This window comes from Charadrius vociferus, unplaced genomic scaffold (assembly GCF_000708025.1).
Source record: "Charadrius vociferus isolate BGI_N301 unplaced genomic scaffold, ASM70802v2 scaffold549, whole genome shotgun sequence".
Lineage (NCBI taxonomy): Eukaryota > Metazoa > Chordata > Aves > Charadriiformes > Charadriidae > Charadrius > Charadrius vociferus.
Genome location: NW_009650103.1, coordinates 5,724,516 through 5,742,830, shown reverse-complemented (window position 1 = coordinate 5,742,830; position 18,315 = coordinate 5,724,516). Strand labels below are relative to the sequence as shown.

The following is an 18,315-nucleotide window of genomic DNA, read 5'->3' as shown; positions in this document are numbered from 1 at the left end:
GGGCAGAAAACCAAACAATGCATTAGCCACGTGTATTAGTTTGGAAGAACTTCACACTACTGGTAACTATCTACTCCGGAGTGTTTGCGCACTTTTAAAACATGGCTCACTAGGTACATTACCTCCCTACACTCACAGGCTGCATGAAAACGACTATCAGGAGCTTTATGAAGTTGGCAAATTCAAGCTACTCTTCCAAGTGCTACTTCATCCTTGGCTTGGTGAAGGAATGCAGAGAACTTTGGGCAGATCTCAAGAAAGGGGCACTGGCTACACAAGCTATTACAGGTGCTTTTCTGTAGCAGAGGATACGGCTACAGATACATCTCCTCGGTATACACCCATGACAGGCTTTAAACCCGTGTCGAGGCTGACAGTCTTTTCTTAAAACAACCACATTCCTTAACCTTTCTACCGAAAAGATGAGTGATTTACCTAGAGTCTTGTCCATGTAATTAAAAAAAAAAAAACGTAGTGCACAAAAGTCGGTGTATGAAGATGTGTTCTGGAGATACTACATCTGACAAAAGAACTTAAGCAAGCTAAGTTCTTAAATGAGACTAGCTGCGCTCCACCCCTCCTCCCGGGAAAAGGATAGGAGGAAGAAAAAGCCTTTTAAAGAATGCTTTGCCATAGGGACTTCATTCTCCACACTTGCAGCTCATATGATAGTACTTGCAGATGCTATTTTCCATGTGCTGAGGGCACACTATGTTTCACTGCCCAGGTTATTAATGAAGATATGAAACAATATCAGACTCAGTATTGAGCCCTGAGGCACACCGCTGGCCAGCAGTGTCCAGCTGGACTGCACACCGCTCGTTACAACCCTTTGAGCCCAGCAGTTCTGCCAGTTTTCGGTCCATCTTGCTACCCACTTACCTAGTCCATACCAAATTACAAGTTTGTCACTGATGATTGTGGTAAAGTGTCAAAAGCCCTAAAACAGAGGAAAAAACCAGGATTTGGGGTGATAGGGCAGTGTGGGTAGAACAAGAAAGCTTGATATACCTACACTTAGATTTAACAAATTTGCTAGCAAAAAAAAAAGTTGGAGAACAAAATGGAGGAGAGAAAAAAAGATTGTGCTGTTGTATCATTGGCCAAGAGTGATGTTCACAACAAGAACTGTGGCTCAGCTGGCTGACAAAGAAGAGCTGAGGATATCTGACACATTCAAACCAATTGGAGGTGGGAAGGAGGGAAAGGAAAGGATGCAGAAAACAAGGTCCAAATGAACAAGAATCTACGTCCAATTGTACCTAATGAGTTAGTTCCTATCAGATTTAAAAAGTCATATTTACATCATAATAAAATACTTTGCAGAAGTGTTGTAGGGCAACATTTTAAACATACAGATTTACTGAAATTAGAGGCATTGTAAAAAGCTGTCTACGTTACTACACAGATTCTATTCAGGAAGGGTATTTACTGATTGGAACTTTGCTTGGCTCAGCATGGACGACTGAAGTAGGAGAACAATAAGAACCATATCATTATTTCATAATTTAGCCAAGGCTTGGCCAAATAAGCCCTCTAGAATACTAAAAACAAATCAACAAAAAAACAAGCCACAAAAAAAAAACCCCAAACCATAAGCTGCATCCCGATGTTTAACATGGCTTCTTTTTTTCATAAAATTTGCATAAAATAATTTTAAACAAACGCAGACGCAGGCACATAAAAAATTAAACAGGTGATCTGGAACATAGACAGTGAAGGTATTGGCAAGTACATTGGCAGAATCACAGATTTGCAAAATTTCACTATGCCTGTTTTTTCAGATTCACACAACAGAAATCAGTTTGCACTAGACCCACCATTTCACTACTAGAAATTGTGAAAGGTCTTAGTTTTTCCCCTGTTTCTCTAATTATTTCCAATTCTTTCAATTACATTCTTGTTTCATCACTCCCCAAAGAAGTACATCTCTGACAACACTACGCTGTCTAAAAATCACATACAAAACATTTTCCTATCATTTGCAAAAGCACATCAGGTGCGTTTACACAGAAGGAAAGAACTGCAGCACAATGGAGAAGAGTTCTGTACTACTCCTTCATTTCAAAGAGTACTGTAGGAGTAGTCCTGCAACTGCAAACCTCCTAAAAGGTTAGCTTACTCTTCTGACTTTTTGAAATATCTCTACCTTTTTCAGAACAGTAAAGAAAATGCTGTTAACTAATACACCATCTGTGTATGAGGAACTAAACAGTGGAGCTCCACCTATAGCATTTAGACAAGAGGTTATCTCACAAGATTTAAGTTACTTCAGAAGACAACTGATTATTCTCTCATACACATATTTCGTAAGAGTTCCTTCCTGAAACTGTTCTATTATCATTCATAGTTTTCAGCATTATCCCCACTGTTACATTCCAAGGAGAAAAAGAACAAAACAAAACAGCACAACTCAGTAAAATTCGTAGATTGTAACAGAACATATTCAACTTTCTCCTTTCTATAACACAGAGATACAACCTAAAAGATCACCTACAGTGAAGACAGGAAAAAGCTGTAGTTAGTCACTGCACTCATGAATGTTCAAGACAATGCAACTGCTGTTTTTTCTTAGATCACACCGTGGCTAAATGCTTCCAACAGTCCAGACCACAGCCTTGTCAATCTCATGATTTTTTTCTTTCTCTCTCTCTTTTTCTTTTTAAACTTGGAAGATCTGTCTAAACAGAAAACAACTGTTGGATGTTTTAACATAGTAGTTTTAAACATAGTAAGGAATATAGTAATGTCTCATATTATAGCTTGAGGTTGCAAACATACCAGTAGTTGCCTCCTGTATTCATCTGGTTACCCAAAGGTTCAACTGCACCTCTTACGTAGAAGGGAAAACCTTATTTTAACAGAGCAGCAACTCTGCTTAGTCTTTCACAATCACCAGGGAGAGGCTCTCTGCGATGTACGAAACCTGAGGTACAACATATGCACGAGGATAAGGAGCCTAAAGGAAGTTGGCTAGACACCAGCAACAATTTCAGATTCAACCCTGTAACTCAGTAACATGCGGATTTTTTCCTCTCACTGTCATCACCTATATCTTTTATTAGGCTTGTACAACTTTTGTCCATTTCAGAAATGTTTTAATTTAAAATTTAATTAAAAGTGGCTTGGAGTGATAGCCTGGTAACTGGATAGTACTAAAGCACTTCTTACACAAGGCTGTGAGCCAATTCTATAAACCAGAGTATTTGGTCAAGCAGTTGTGTAACTCCCCAGCACATTTCCCTGCACATCTCAGACTGCCCCAGATGGAATGAGAACTGATATCGCATAACTGTCTTGCAGTGAGAGACAAGAGGCTCTACAGCATGAAACGGAAGCCCCACGAACTCTGCAAATCTTCAGAGACTGCGTGACTCTCATTCAGTGTTGTTCACTATTTACTCCTAACGTAGATCTACTAGTCTACTTGTTCACGTAAGCAGACAGATTAACGAAACTGTTCCATATTGTCTCCTCCGAGCAGATATTTATTCACTGAAAAAAAATCCCCTTTGAATATTCTCTTTTGATAAGCTAAACATTCCTTCAAACCTGAAATTATTTCAATTTTCAACACTTTAAGTACAGCCATTAGGGACGGCCGTCAAATTTATTTAACAAAAAAATATTTTACACAAGCAGTGCTGACTGTTATCCACAGGAATTTGTGCTGGGACTCATGCTGTTCAACATATTCATAAGTGACCTGAAAATGGGAATGAACAATGGAGCAAAAAATCTGCTGATGATATTAACTAATTGAGGGGAGCAAAGAGAAGGGCTGACTGAGAGAAACTGCAGAAGGATTTATGAGACACCCTGCTTGGACAATAAGACAGAAGATGAAAAATCTACAGACAGTGATACATACTGGGGGAAAAAAAGAAGTCCCAAATTTCCATACAAAATGAAAAGATCAAATAATTGCTAATGAAGGCAAGATCTTGGGATTACAATAAACAGTTCCTGAAAACAACCTGCTTTTTTGATTGCTACTAAACTTTGACCCACCATAATGTTAGGAATTATTAAGCAGAACACAAAAACTTTCTGAAGTCACTGTATAAATCTAACATGCCCTTTTATCTTGAATTTTATGTGTAGTCCGTGTGCACTCTCTTCCCCTAAAAAAGGATGCAGGACTCAAAACGCTGCCACAGAAGGCTGTCAAGGATGCCAGGCAGCATCTGTACAAGGCGTGATCAAGTAATCCACGGACTCTTCCTTTTGAAAGACAGATAACTGAAGATTTCGTGTGAAGATAACAGAGATAATGACCGAACTCCATAATGTCAGAAGTAGCCTCAAGAAGTTGTGTAAAGAACAAGGTAGGGTTTATCTAGTGAAGATAGAAAATACCATGTTCAAATCCAGCAAAAGAATGTGGTACTGGACAGAGCTGAGGAAATCCTTCCCAGCTGGGTGCTGTGGACACACGGAGTTTACAGTGCTTAAAGAGAGAGTGCGCGAGTTCACAGAAGAGGAATGCATTGAGGGTCACTGATACAGAGACACCGATTCTGGCCCAGGAAGCCTATGCAGAATATGCTCTAGTTATCCAGGTTCAGTGATTTAAAAACATTTCCCCTTTTTAGCTCCAGTGTAGCATCATCCTAAATTACTAATAAAGCCAGAAAATAGTCTGTTATATGAATATGTAATGTCGTTTTTTCACAAAATAAACCAAAAACGTCCTAAGCTCTTCTGCCTTTGTTTTTAATCTTTTCTGAATTCTGATCTTTTTTTCCCCAAATTCAGATTTAATCTGAATCAGAACTTCCATGATAAAAGAAAAATGCAGTGCAGCAAGTGTATGTAATCTGTGGATGCTCTTTTGGGTGTCCTATTTGAAAAGATTTTGCTACGTCTAGAGTTCTTTGTTTACCATCTTAGTAGCAAAGTGAAGGATTTGACACAAACCAAACCTCCATCTTCCCACTGGTAAACCTTAACGTCACAAATGCCCCACTCTGACAGGATAGTAGGTCTGGTGCTGCCTGTGGAGACCAAGCAAGCCAGAGAGTGCACACAAAGTCTCAAAACCACTTCGAGGTTTAGATTGGATATTAGAAAAAATTTCTGCACCAAAAGGGTTATCAGGCATTGGAACAGGCTGCCCAGGGGACTGGGTGAGTCACCAACCCTGGGGGTATTTAAAAGACATGTAGATGTGGTGCTGATGTACATGGTTAGTGGTGGACTTGGCAGTCCTGGGTTAACAGTTGGACTTGATGACCTTAAAGGTTTTTTCCAACCCAAATGATTCTATGATTCTATGACTACATTCACGAACAACCACCTGTATGCAGAAATATTCCCAGGTGAAATACTGACAAAAAACCAGTTCATCAAATGGCTACTTTGTACACATGTCAAAAGAAGAGGAGACTATCAACACTGGACAGCATTTTCACTGTAGGTGTCCCTTTTTAATACATCGTCAAATTGAACTATACATATATTTATTTAGCACCTGAGAGAAATACTCATTTCCAAAGTACGTACACCTCTTCTCTTATGTACAAAATAAGTGTTCATGGATACCCTTTCCTGTTTTTTATTTTTCTAAGAGGTCTGCTTGATAATGCAAATTGGACAGATTTTTCAAAATCTGCAAGTTATACCAATGACAGAACCTTATGTTTTGTCCTTGTGGAAAGCCTTACTTTTAAATATGACTTGCACATTTTCTTGATCTAATAGATAATCTAATGCTTCAGGACGGTTGAGAAGAAAAAGTATGAGTAAAAGGATCATTTAGGCAGGTTTTCAGAAATACATGTGTGTCTTACTCTTAGATACTATCTGTAGGCTGTTAAACACTTATGTGCCTGTGAAGACACAGTCTCTTGTTCAGAATTCTGGTTTTGTTGTGGCCATATACCGAAGTCTTAAAAAAAAATTTTTTTCTCTATAATTCAGTACATAGTAGTAAGTATGAGACACGTGAAGCCTATCACCAAAAACTGTTTCTGAAACTGCAAGAAAGCAGAATTATTTTTTTTTTTTTTTTTTTTTAATTCTTACGTATTTCTTGTAGACCTAGCACAAATTTTAAGCAATCATTCAAACTTTCTGCAGGAAAAGTGTTTAAAATTCTCCTACCATGTGTTCATGTTGTGTAATAAACTCTGGGGCTTAAGACCTAGCTCAACTACCATTAAAGCTTTCTAAAATCTCCCCTCAGGCCACAGCACCACCTAACCCGGGTCCAGGAATCCTCAGGGATCCAAGGATAAGAACCTTACAGGCCTTGTTGGTGTACCCCAACTGCACAACGTAAACAGAAAACAAGTTACATCTAAGAGACTACTAGAATGCTCATAGCATCTGATGCTGGAGGTACCTGGGACAATCCTTATCAGGCATGTATCTCATCCATGCAGAACATATAGTCTCTAACACTATATAAATTCTTTAAGGATAATCAGAAAAACCCCGACCTTATTTCCCCTCAAGCGTCCAGATAGATGCTCTCCAGACTTACACATTGTTTATTACAGATGCAGATAAAGAATAAGGTATGTCTTATGCACATGTAATGAGAAAGCCCCACAGGGAAGAAAAAAATTCTGCTTTCAGTGGTCATTAAAGACACCAAGACTTCTATTTTTCAGCCAAAAAACCCAGACAAAAAGTAGCACAAACAAAATCAATACAAAAGCAACCATCAACTGTAACCACTAGCAAAACTGCTGTCACACAGAAAGGCTTAATGCAATGAGGTTGCCTGACATGGGAAGTCTGTCCAGATGACAATTTTGAACATGCTTGAAGTAAATGGAGGTAAGCCCTGGTGTCATGTGGACACAGCCTTTTTGGATTTACGTAAACAACCTTAAGGAGAAGATTAGCAGAAAAGATATAGCATTTTATGATTTTAACCTCAACAAATCAAACCAAACTCAAAGTTCATTTCTTCAAAGAAGAATGAAGACAGCTTAATAGACTAACGGGCAGGACAGCTGTATACAAATAGTATATAAAATGCATGAAAATTTTAGTCCTGAATTTATGCCAGTCTTCCACTTCACAGATAGAAATACAGTAAGTAAAACACTGCCAGCAATTGTTCATATCCTCTATACATTAACCTAATAAACTGCATTTCCGGCTTTTAAATCAGGCTGTCCATGACAACATATTTGTGAACAAAGCTTGGTGCATCTTTTTCTTCTCTGTTAGAGACTGTTAGTCTCTTGGTAAGGAACAAAAGCAGTTCTGCAAATGACAATTTGGAAAGGATCTTACCTTTATGGATCTATACCCCTTTCTTAGGGGGTGGGCTGCGCACAAAACGCCCAAACAAAAAACTACCTTCAAACCACTTAAAATAAACACAATACCATGTGCCATAGATTTCTGCTAAAGAATATGCACTAAATAAACAGAATAAACAGTGAAAAAGCCAAAGGGATGAAGATTCTCAAAAACCTACTGCAAACTAGATTAAGCTACTGATTGGTTTGAGGGCTTACACATCCAATGAAAGGGGATTTTTTTGTAGTCCCCTGAATACTTTCAGACTGCAAAAAAGTTTGAGGTGCTAAAAAGCCTATGCAAAATGTAAAGAGTTTTCCTCATATATCTTTTCGAAATTCTGTGATTGTGTCAGGTTGGCTTACGCTGAGTAAGAAGTATCACATATCACAACGACGAGAAGCGTTCCAGGAATACAACACGGTTCTCCAAGAACTTGTATATATCATTACTAGAACACTTAAAATTTTCTTCTCATATGTGTGGCTGTAATTGTAGATCATTAACAGCTATTCCTAGTACTTTCGGCAAAGGTGTATTTCACATTTGATTTTGTGGAGTTCATGTGGCTGAAGCACAAGGCAGATGATGTCAGAAGAGGAAAAAAGCTGCATTAGAAGTGGAGTTTGTGATTATACCAATACTTTAAAATGTTTAAGACACTTCTTTATGGTGTACTCTATTGCTTATAACTTTTTCAAATGTTAGTGACTTGTGCTGAATATCTGTGATGGAAATTTCAGACTTAGATTTTTTTAAAATATATTTTTTCTGGAAGTCATATTTACAGAACATTGAAAACAATTACTTCCCCAGGACCATGCTTTGCATACGTGGACTACTACAGAAAAAGCACAGCATTTGTCTTTTCTTGAGCACTAGAAAATAATTACAATAAATTATCTTATTTTTTCTATTATACTGCTTACAGAAGACATGGTTAAATACTTCTTAGATTAACTTTTTCTTTTCAAAAACACATGACTAGAAAGACATTCCAGTGTCTGAATGGCCTTGTTTAACAGGAATGTTTTTTGCAGTGTTCCTCAGGAATGCTAGCACAGTTCAGTAATGGGCAGGAACTGTGAATTAAAAGAGCTGTTGGGGAAATAGCGATATAGTGCATCTACATGAGTAATGCAAGGGAATACTGAAAGGACAAGTCAATCACCTGAACTGACTGTTCAGTTTGTATCTCTTTTCAAAGCACTTACAAGAAACTGACACAAAACAACAACTACAGCTTAGAGATACCAAGTTGTGAGGTATCTGAAAACAGTCCAGCAAAACTGAAAGCTACGACAACAGGGTCTCAAATCATGCTGTACTCAAAGACACTTCTGAAACCCAGTGCTCTTATAAATTCTGAAGACGTGAAAAGGACAGTAAACGAAGACATACTTGTAGTTAAAGATGTCAGTAATGCACAAAACTTCTACACGTCAGAGATCCTAGACAGTGTACAGCTTAAACATCTCCACCAGATCTGATTTTTCTAAATACAAAATGAAGTGAATCCTACCGTCTATATAGTGTTCTTCAGGTGCACAACAAGCTACATTAGTGCTTGCCAGTCAAAATGAGCTACAGATAAATAAGGTAATTATTCACACTCACCTAAATATGGAATAGTAGGAACCATTTTTAAGCTTCTGATGTACTCTCGTGTCCTTTTATAATTATCTTCCTTCGACAGTAAATAGTCTAACTTCTCAAAGGTGGTCTTGTCTTTGCGATTCAAAAGCTATATAGAAAAAAAATGAAGGAGATAATAAAATTTTAATATTTGTAAATGTGCTGCCTGTTAAGAAAGAAAAAAAAGTAACTTCATATGTCTAAGCTATGAACAAGTATGATTATTGTTTCTGAATAGTTTATCAAGAATCCACATATCACTACCTCAGAGTTTTGAATAACCTCAGCAATATTAAATTTTTAGAGGAAAAAATGTTATTATACAGTCACCAACATTTTCATAGTTTATCAGAATTGCTAAAAATCCTTTTGAATTTGAAAGTAGAAATAGCAATGGAAAATGCTCTAAATAAATGCAAATTGTGCCATTTCAACGGTGCATTATTAAAAGTATGACAAAACTTTTTGGAAAAAAGCATAAGGACTCTAAATCACTATGAAACTTGTCTGTTTTCTACTTCTGGACTTAATAGAGAAAAATCAAACAAATATTTAGCAACGTAAAAGATCCTGTAGGGACAGATTGAAAGGTAAACACAAAATACATAACTGTAGCTATAAAAATACATTCCATATTTCAGCTGGTTCTGGAAACGCCAGCAATATTTTTGAGATTTTAAAAGCTAATTAAATCAGAGGGAGTGGATTACAGCACTGTACACTGGCTTTTGCAGTTGTACTTTCTGACAACAGACAGCCGTTCCATAGAATGTTTCTTAATACACCTCTTCCTCTGTAAAATTCCAACTCTTGCACTGCAGAGCTCATAAGCCTCGCTGTTCTGTTGCTAGAGAACCGTGAGTCCGCCCGTTGTTACAAAAAATACTGCAACGGATATGCATGAGTTAACGGCTTCATTCCGTCTTGCTCAGAAGAGGAAGGGCTTGAGAGGAGTCATCACTAAGCCAATGGGAGCCCTGAGGCCCTTTGCAACTCAGCAACAGTGCGCACCACATCACAGTTAAGTAACAGTGCGGAATAGAGAGTAACGTAAAAGGTGCAAGAGCGAAAAGATTTTAGAACAATTTTGCACAGAATCCCTTCAGGCCCTAACTCTGCACTGTATTGTACTTCTGAACTACTGTGCCTACAAAGAGTGATTATTTTCCCTATTTCAGTTCCAACTTGGTCAAGCTGCTCAAAACAGCAGGCACTTACACCTTTATTAGACTATAGCCTAATTCTGAGCAATCAAACCATAAAAAAAGTTACAGGCATTTTAAAGACATAATAAAATTAGGTGAAAGTTAAGTACAGCCATGTTTATTTATCAGTTCTGAACAGTTAATGTGATCCATGTTGGGTGGAATACTAATTTAATGAGAATTATCTAATCTTTTGTATATTTAAAGATTACAGACAGCAGAACTACATTATAATTGTGTATTCCACTTAAAAGAAATAGAAAATTTACACAAAATTTAAATGACAAATTCTGCCCTCAAGAGAGTGAATTCCTGAAAATAGAATTATCAATGCCTTCAATTTCTAAAATAAATGAAAACTGTAACGCATTGCACAATAATCACAAAACTAATGCCTCTGTATTTGTAATAGGTTTTTTTTCTTCCTTTCCTTTTACACAATGTATTAATGACTTGAATAATAGGATACTGACACACTTCCTATACGAGGGTCTTCTAAGATTACTTAACAATTCAAGTCCTCTTGAGCATATAATCAGTGGCATCTAGAACAGACAGGAAAGCTGGAAACTCTTACAGGAAAAAAGATTGTTTAAAAATATGCAGCCATTTAATATCTACTTTCACAAAACATGTAACAGATCACTACTTCTGCTATGATGGTACCACAGAAACAAGAATATAAATGAATCTTCTTCCAGAGCATGTAATTCGGCAATTCAGGGGAGCTCAGAAAACCTCACAATTCAAACAAGACAGAAAAGACAACGGTCAAGGAATAACTTACAGCCCAGGTTTTGGTCAGTCTGAAGATAGGCGCACTTTGCAGTGCTGACACCACGGACATAAGAGAATGAAGGTTATTCAGTTCTAAAAGCTTCTGAAAAAAGGGAATAATAACTTTTAGGACATCGAAAAGGGAAGCAGGATTAATCAATCTCAAAGCTGCATTAATAAAATACAATATTTTTTTAATTAAGAAAATAAAAAGTTTTCATCAATGACTGCAGACAACATTATCCAATGCTGTCAATGTGCAAAATTCTTAAGATCACTATAAAAGTTGCAAATTTTCCAAATATACCCCTCAAAACAATAGACATCTCAGTTGTGAGAATACAAACTATTTAATTTGAATTTGTTATTTTCCAAGGCTGTTCCTCCAGGAACAGGAAATATGAAAACATTATTTGACGCATTAGTGATGCAAAAATTAGTATAATTTTGGAAATTAAAAATTTAATCAAGCCAAAAACATCAAAGATGCTGATAACCCTTTCAGATTTAATACAACTTTTTATTTTGTAACCTGTTTTACAGAACACACTTTCCTCAACTCAACATACTTCAAATTCACTCTGCTGACAATTACTCCAAACACATTGATCTCAAAGAGAGATACTACTTTGGAATAAAGCTGTCTTAGATGATAAAGTTTCCTACAACATACTTCCAGAAATTTAGAAAAATGAGAACTGCTGTCATGTAGCTTCTTTGTAAATCTTAAAAAGAGGCTGGATTCACCCTTGAGTGACTGATTCACTCATTGCTCAGGAGAACTTGAGATCTGGATTTTACTGAGGGAAGAGAAGGAAAGGGGAAAAAAAAGAAAAAAAGAGGGCAGTGTTCTCCTTTTTGCAAGGGGGGAAAAAACCCCAAACTCTTACTTCTAAGAGCAATCTAGCACCTCCAAGTTGACCATTGTCCTTGAACTTGGACTACACATTTGTGCCAGGAACTTATTCAGATACATTCTCTTCTGCATAAGTACAAAACTGCTAAGTAAATAGATCAGAAATATTCACAATACCAAAAAGATTTATCTTTTATTCCATGGAAAATATTATTCTAATTACCTACACACACATAATTTCACAAGTGCAAGATTAGCACTCGGGCCTTTGATCCAAGTGCTGTCTTCTTACTAATATTAGTAAGTGTCACACAGGGTCATATAAAATAGAATGAACACAGGTCGCGAGACAGAAAAATATTTTTTCAAATAAATATATTTTTTAAAAGTGTTAAGAATGACTTGTAAAATGCAGTGCTCAAACTCACTAAAATAACTGAGCTTTAACAGTAGAACTTTAAATCAGCAACTACATGTTACAAGTAGGAATACAAGTCTCACAACAGCTGCTTTAGAAGTAAGGCATTTCTTTTCATAAAAGGTAAGTTTGAATGAGGGGAAACAAAAACCAGAGCAGTTTACAACTGTCATGGTTTGGGCTGGTCTGGCCACTAAATGAATGACAGATGCTCTCTTTAACCTTTCTCTCCCTTCCCAGAAGTGAAGGGAGAGAAAATAAGGGAGAGATTATCAGCTGAAAAGAAAACTAAAACTACCTCAGTGAAATATTAATAATAAAAAGAAATTATGATAATATCAATAAGAAAAATAATGAAATATACACAATATATACAAAACCGGATCAAGCTCCTAGGATGACAATCATGTCACCAGCAGGCAGTGGCAAAGTCCCAGACTACACTCAGCAATGGACGGGAACTGGATTCCAGATCTGGATTCAGGAATGCACGGATCGGGATCAAAGGCAGAGGAACAGACTGTCCTCCTTGGACACCGGCGGTTGAAGAAAGAGGCTGACCCTTTGATCCCTCAGCTTTTATACTGAGCATGAGGCAGATGGGATGGAATACCCTGTTGGTCAGGTTTGGGTCGCTCGTCCTGTCTGCTCCTCCCCACAGGTGGGACCCCTCTACGCTTTTCCTCTTCTGACCCTCCAACGGGGCACATAAAGTTAGCTGGCCTTGGGTGTTACAGCAGTAAGTATAAGCAGGAGTCTCTTTGCATACTATTCCTTGGTATTGACTATAAACATCAGACCTTATCTGCTAGAAGCGGACACTGTCTGAAAAATGTCCCGTTAATTTCAGTCAGTTAGAAGAGGCTTAAACAAAAAGTAAAATAGCTGGAAAGTAAAATTACTGAAAAGAAAATTGATTCTGTTTTACCTCAAAGCAGGACAACCACCATGTTCAGTGCTGGCAACACGTAGCTGGCCATCAACAAGACAAACCACTTTTAAACTTGTTAGGCAAAGGTACCAGACAAGTCACATGGAACTGGGTAGTTTTATTTAACCAAGTAAAAACAATAAAAGTCATACCTTTATCTTATTCATGCGGTACAACATAGCAGATACACTAAAAAAGAACATTACCCTCTGTAATCCAACAACGGTTCATAGGAGTAGTGCAGAAACAAATAAAAAGGAAATAAGATTTTGAATGACAGTACAAGAAATTTGCACTTACTTTAGCTATTTTCACAAAATGGCTCAATATTTCTGCCCTTATTTTTAAGGTCTGTGCTGTTAATATTTCTCGTACAACCCAAAAACTGACCTACAAAGTAAACACATATAACTGAATTTATTTACAAAAAAAGGACTTTATTAGATGAAATATTCGTAAGCTTTCGTGATGCTCCAGGAATAAGACAGAGTAAGGAAAGAAGAGAGTTCTGATCCCATGAACTCTCATCTGTATAGCTGAAATTACCCAAAAGTATTACTACTGGATATAATAGGTAGGTAGAGCAGTGAGGCAACACAAAGATAACTAAATGAGCAGGTGAAACACAGAAAAATAAAGAAAATAATTGCTAACATTGCACCATGACAACATCAGCAAAAATTATTAAGAACCAATGGTCTAGAGGAACAACAAAAAAATGTGGACAAAACAACTGAGAACAGGAACTGCCATTTAAAAATCTTAATCTTTGTTTAGAAAAATATTCTTAAATTCTAATTCACAGGACTAGTTCTATTTAACATTATACTCGAAGATAACCGTCAAACCGTACCTGTTCATCACAGTAACCAAATCATTTACCTGGTTAAACCTCCTAGTAAAGGCAACAATATTTGGAGCGAGGATATGTTTTTCTTTTTTATTCCACCCACAGCTGGCTAGTTCCTAGGAAACACATTTAAAAACCTCCTTAGAAATCAGTAATGTTTAAAAACATTTAAAAAGCGTAAAAACTGATGCATGACAGAAGCATCTGTCAGGTAAGTGCTAAAACCAATCCAAGGCACCGATTCAATGACAGCTAGTCTAACCAAACACTTCTGTGTTTTCCTGATGTACATAAATGATGTGACTCATATATTCTCCTGATATAGACATCATTATTAATATTCAGATACAGAGAGACTAAGCAATCAGCCACAACTGACATCTCTGAAGTTTCATTCTGCATTGATTATTTTGGTCCATCATTTGCTCATATGAGAAAAATCAGCAGACACAGGAGTAACGACTACTATATAATCTTACCTGGTTCAAAATTGAAGTTAAACATATCAATAAGCAATATTAGAAGTAGTTAAAGAGTACAAAATTCAGCCGTGCAATTAGAGGTGGTAACGTAGCTATTATTCCCAAATGCCATCCTCATTATTACAGTTAGTAAAACTTCCATGAATACACCACAGCTTAGCATATTCAATTTTTTTTTTTTTTAATTAATTAAAATGTGAGATCTAAAGCATTTAAAGAACAAATTTTGGAACTGGAAAGTTATTTTTTACAGCAGTTACAAACTCATTTTAAAAAACCTGAAATCTCTGTACATGACACTCAGACTGAGAGAATCTATCATTTGAAAAGGGCTGGACGGTAACAGTCTTACATCTGGTCTTCTGGTCAGAAGGTTGGGGTTAGAACTCTGTTTTATTTGGGGTTTGATTTTTTTTTTTGGCTGTTTTTTAGGCTGTAAGAGTTGAGCCAGACTTGACTGAAGCATGGCATGTACTTAAAAATATAGACCAGTACTTTGGTGCTAATAAAACAAAAAGTTGCCAGTAGGCTGCATAGTTCAGTCACAGTATATGAAACAATTTTTTGAATGCTCTTTCATTACAGTAACTCCTTCAAAGCCAACCCAGTTCAAAATAGTAAGAAAAAAAAAATATCACAAATTCTGTAGTATACCCGTAACCACAACTAATCAATTTCAGTGCATAATAAAATCCCAGTGCTCTAAGGCAAAAAATAACCTTTCACCTAAACTGCAAAATAAATAGTAGAAATGCCTGTAGAAAGTACAAAATAAACAGAAGAGCTGAAAAGCAGATTAATGATTTTCTCCTTCAATAAACTGTATTAAATTATGCATCAAAAGAAATTTGAAATTATAGCTACAAATTTGATTTAGCCAGAAAGAAAGTGTCCATTTTCCAATAGTTATTTCGGGCGGTTCCCAATATACTTAGACAGCCTGTCCCTTTCTAACTACAGATTCAAGTTACCACATATCTTTACGGTCTTTATATTCAGATCTGACAAGTGGTAGATACATACATACTGGAAATGAGTTCTCCATAACACCAGTTCTAAATCATTCTTCTGTTTTTAGAACCACAAACTTCAGTTTCAATCAAAATGCCATTCAACTTTCCAAATGTACGCTATTAACTTTAGACGCCTTCACATGAAAAGGCAGAGAGTCAGCCAAGGAGAACTCTGCCTCTGAAAAGCACTTTGTACATTCTGATAAACAGAACACGCTCTTGAGATGCAGAGGTCTCTGTGTTCCAGTGTGCGCACCAGGAAAAGCATTTCCAGTTCCAAACATATTTTGTACTCCCATCTTCCAGTATTTCAGCCTTCTGCAGATAAAAATGCCATCTGTCAAGACACTGATTCTCCACGTGAAGGGTGCACGTCTCAAGGGTCTGGAAATTACATGTTTATGTGGAAAAATCTCAGCCATTCTACTAGGGACAGCAAAATTTACATTTGTCACGGAAGTGGAAGAGGTCAGTAACCTAAGGATATTAAGCAGTTGCCAGAGGGCTAGCAAGCAACAATGGAAAATCCTGTGCGTGGTAAAAATCATTTGACTAGGTTTAAAATTCGGACTGAACAGGAAGGTTGATAAGAGTAAGCAACATGCCCCTGCTGATTTTTTTTTTTTTTATACTGGTAAAATACTGTGTTCTAGGACTACAATTCATCTTTTGTTATGGAAGGATGCAGGCAATTTCCTCAATGCACTGTCATAAGAAACTTTCCAATCAAGTGTGCAAGAAAACCCTGACATTTGTGGAGATTACAATTTCCAGGACTTTGGAAAAAAAAAACCAAAACCCAAACAACTAAATAACGTTCTAGATTTCTATGTAACTTTAGCATAGTTACAAAGAACTGTTAATCAGAATTGTCAATGAGACATCCTCTTACTGAACTCTTGCAAAGTAACATGCAGATGTGTTTTTTAGTAACAGCTCAATTGAAAAGCAGAGAAAAGCCTCAGCCAAGTACTAGGTTTAAAGGATGTTTGTGTGTTTGAGATAAGATTTTACAGTTCTGGCTGCCAAGTCTTAAGTCTTTCCATCCATGCATACGGTCAAGTTAAAGACTAAAACCTGAAGAAAAAAAACAGTATAACACTCTTCCCCCAAACACAAAATTCATTACTGCATTGTTCATTTGCCATTTTTTTCCCCACAGTAAAGAAAAGACTCCCCGACTGCCTAGAGAAGACATGCAATTTCAAGAAGCGTGAAAAGTGTTTTCTGCTACAAAACTGTCTTGGTGTTCTTGAAATAAAATTAATTTATCTGATAGGAAGTCCAGACACCGAATAGATGAATTCTTATTTTCCTTCCTATGCTTCCTCAAAATAGAAAGCTGCTATTCTCTCTGAACCACTGTAATGTACAACAAAATTGTTTTGTTAGTGACCAAACTGGGTGAATTGAGCTTCTACTAAGAACCTTCTAAACTGGACTGCCTTTTCTCATGTTGTTAAAAATTCAGTTCCACTAATATTACAGGGCTTTTTTTCCCCTTTATGTGTTAATCGTATTCCACCTAGGCACAAGACGACGATAAACCACAATGGATCTATGGACATGGTCTTATATTAAAGAACTTGAAGCTGGAAACACACAATTCTTGTACCTTTTGCAGAAAATAAATTTATTTCATCAAAATGCTGAGATAACACATCACTTTTATGTAAGTTTAACATATTCTAATAACTACCTTCATGATCTATTTTTGAAGTTCTTATTTCTGATTTTCAAATGTCTACTTTAACTTTGATTGCTTTTTCTCAACAGGCTTCAAGTTTTTTTCTGTGTCTTTCTTAAAAGTTTAAAACATTAACGGACACTACTATCTTAACTTTTAAGGGTTTGGGCTTATTTATTTCCTCAGAACTGAACCTTAAACATGATAGTACAAATTAAAAAGTTTACCAAGCGGCTCACGCAGCCTAAAATACAGGTTATGACTAAAGACATGTCAAACTCTGAGCAGAAGGGAGAGTAGAGAAGTTTGACATGTGATAAATTTATCCTGAAGAAACACTCAACACAAAGCAGGACAGGAAGACTTCCAGAAAAGCAGAGTCATCTCTTTTGGCAACAGGTCACAGATCAAAGTAAATCAGGCTGGGTTACAGATTCACAGTGCTAGTAAGGAATAAGCCTAGAAGAATATTAATGCAGTGCAAGAAGTTGAGCAGTTTTGAATGAAAAAGCATTATTCAAATAATTACATTTCCTCAGGCACTGAATTCCAATGATGTAAATGGATAGTTTAAAAAAAAAACCTACCTCAGGCTGTATAGCTTTAAATACTGGCATATCCATCAATGTAATCTGGCTCTGCAATATAGATAAAATTTTAAATAATATAACACGAAGAGCTAACAATCGTGTATTTACACCTGTCCTTTAGTAACTACAGACCACACAATCACCATTTCTCCACAGACCAGCCCTGGCCAGTCCCGAATGGGGGCTGCGCTGCCCAGGCTGGCACTCCAGGATCAGGAGCTCCACCACCCTCAGGGGTGACACGGCATTATATTCTCTTACATTTCTGGCTGTAACCAAGGGACGTTTTTCAATATCTGCAGCAGTCTAAGAGGAAAAACCCGTGTTTCAGAGTCTTACTGTTTGACCCTTTATTGACAGAACAGAAGTGGCAGGAAGAATTATTTGCTTTTCACACTGAGACGAGTGCACATTTTACATTCACTGGGTTTAAAGGCAATAAAGCATTATGGTGTGTTAATTAATTGTGACTGGAATATGGTTTAAAGGGGTCACACACAGATTTTCAGTCACTGATAAGTATGTCCTGATAAGACATTGTAATGCTGCTTCAAAGCAGCTTTTTTTTAAAAAAAAAAAAAAAAAAAAAAAACATTTAAAAAACATTTGAA

At 36.8% G+C, this 18,315-nt stretch overlaps 1 protein-coding gene across 3 annotated transcripts in view; it reads right to left on the bottom strand.

Annotated features, from left to right (window-relative positions):
* RALGPS1 (Ral GEF with PH domain and SH3 binding motif 1) overlaps positions 1–18,315 on the bottom strand; it is a 97,409-nt gene that overhangs the window by 73,094 nt on the left and 6,000 nt on the right. For all 3 annotated transcript variants that reach the window (XM_009892296.1, XM_009892297.1, XM_009892298.1), the window contains exons 3-7: positions 17,702–17,752; positions 13,965–14,048; positions 13,383–13,472; positions 10,888–10,980; positions 8,878–9,004 (exon numbers count right to left, since the gene is read on the bottom strand). In XM_009892296.1, the coding sequence (XP_009890598.1) occupies positions 8,878–9,004; positions 10,888–10,980; positions 13,383–13,472; positions 13,965–14,048; positions 17,702–17,752 (445 nt within the window). The remainder of the gene's footprint in view (positions 1–8,877; positions 9,005–10,887; positions 10,981–13,382; positions 13,473–13,964; positions 14,049–17,701; positions 17,753–18,315) is intronic.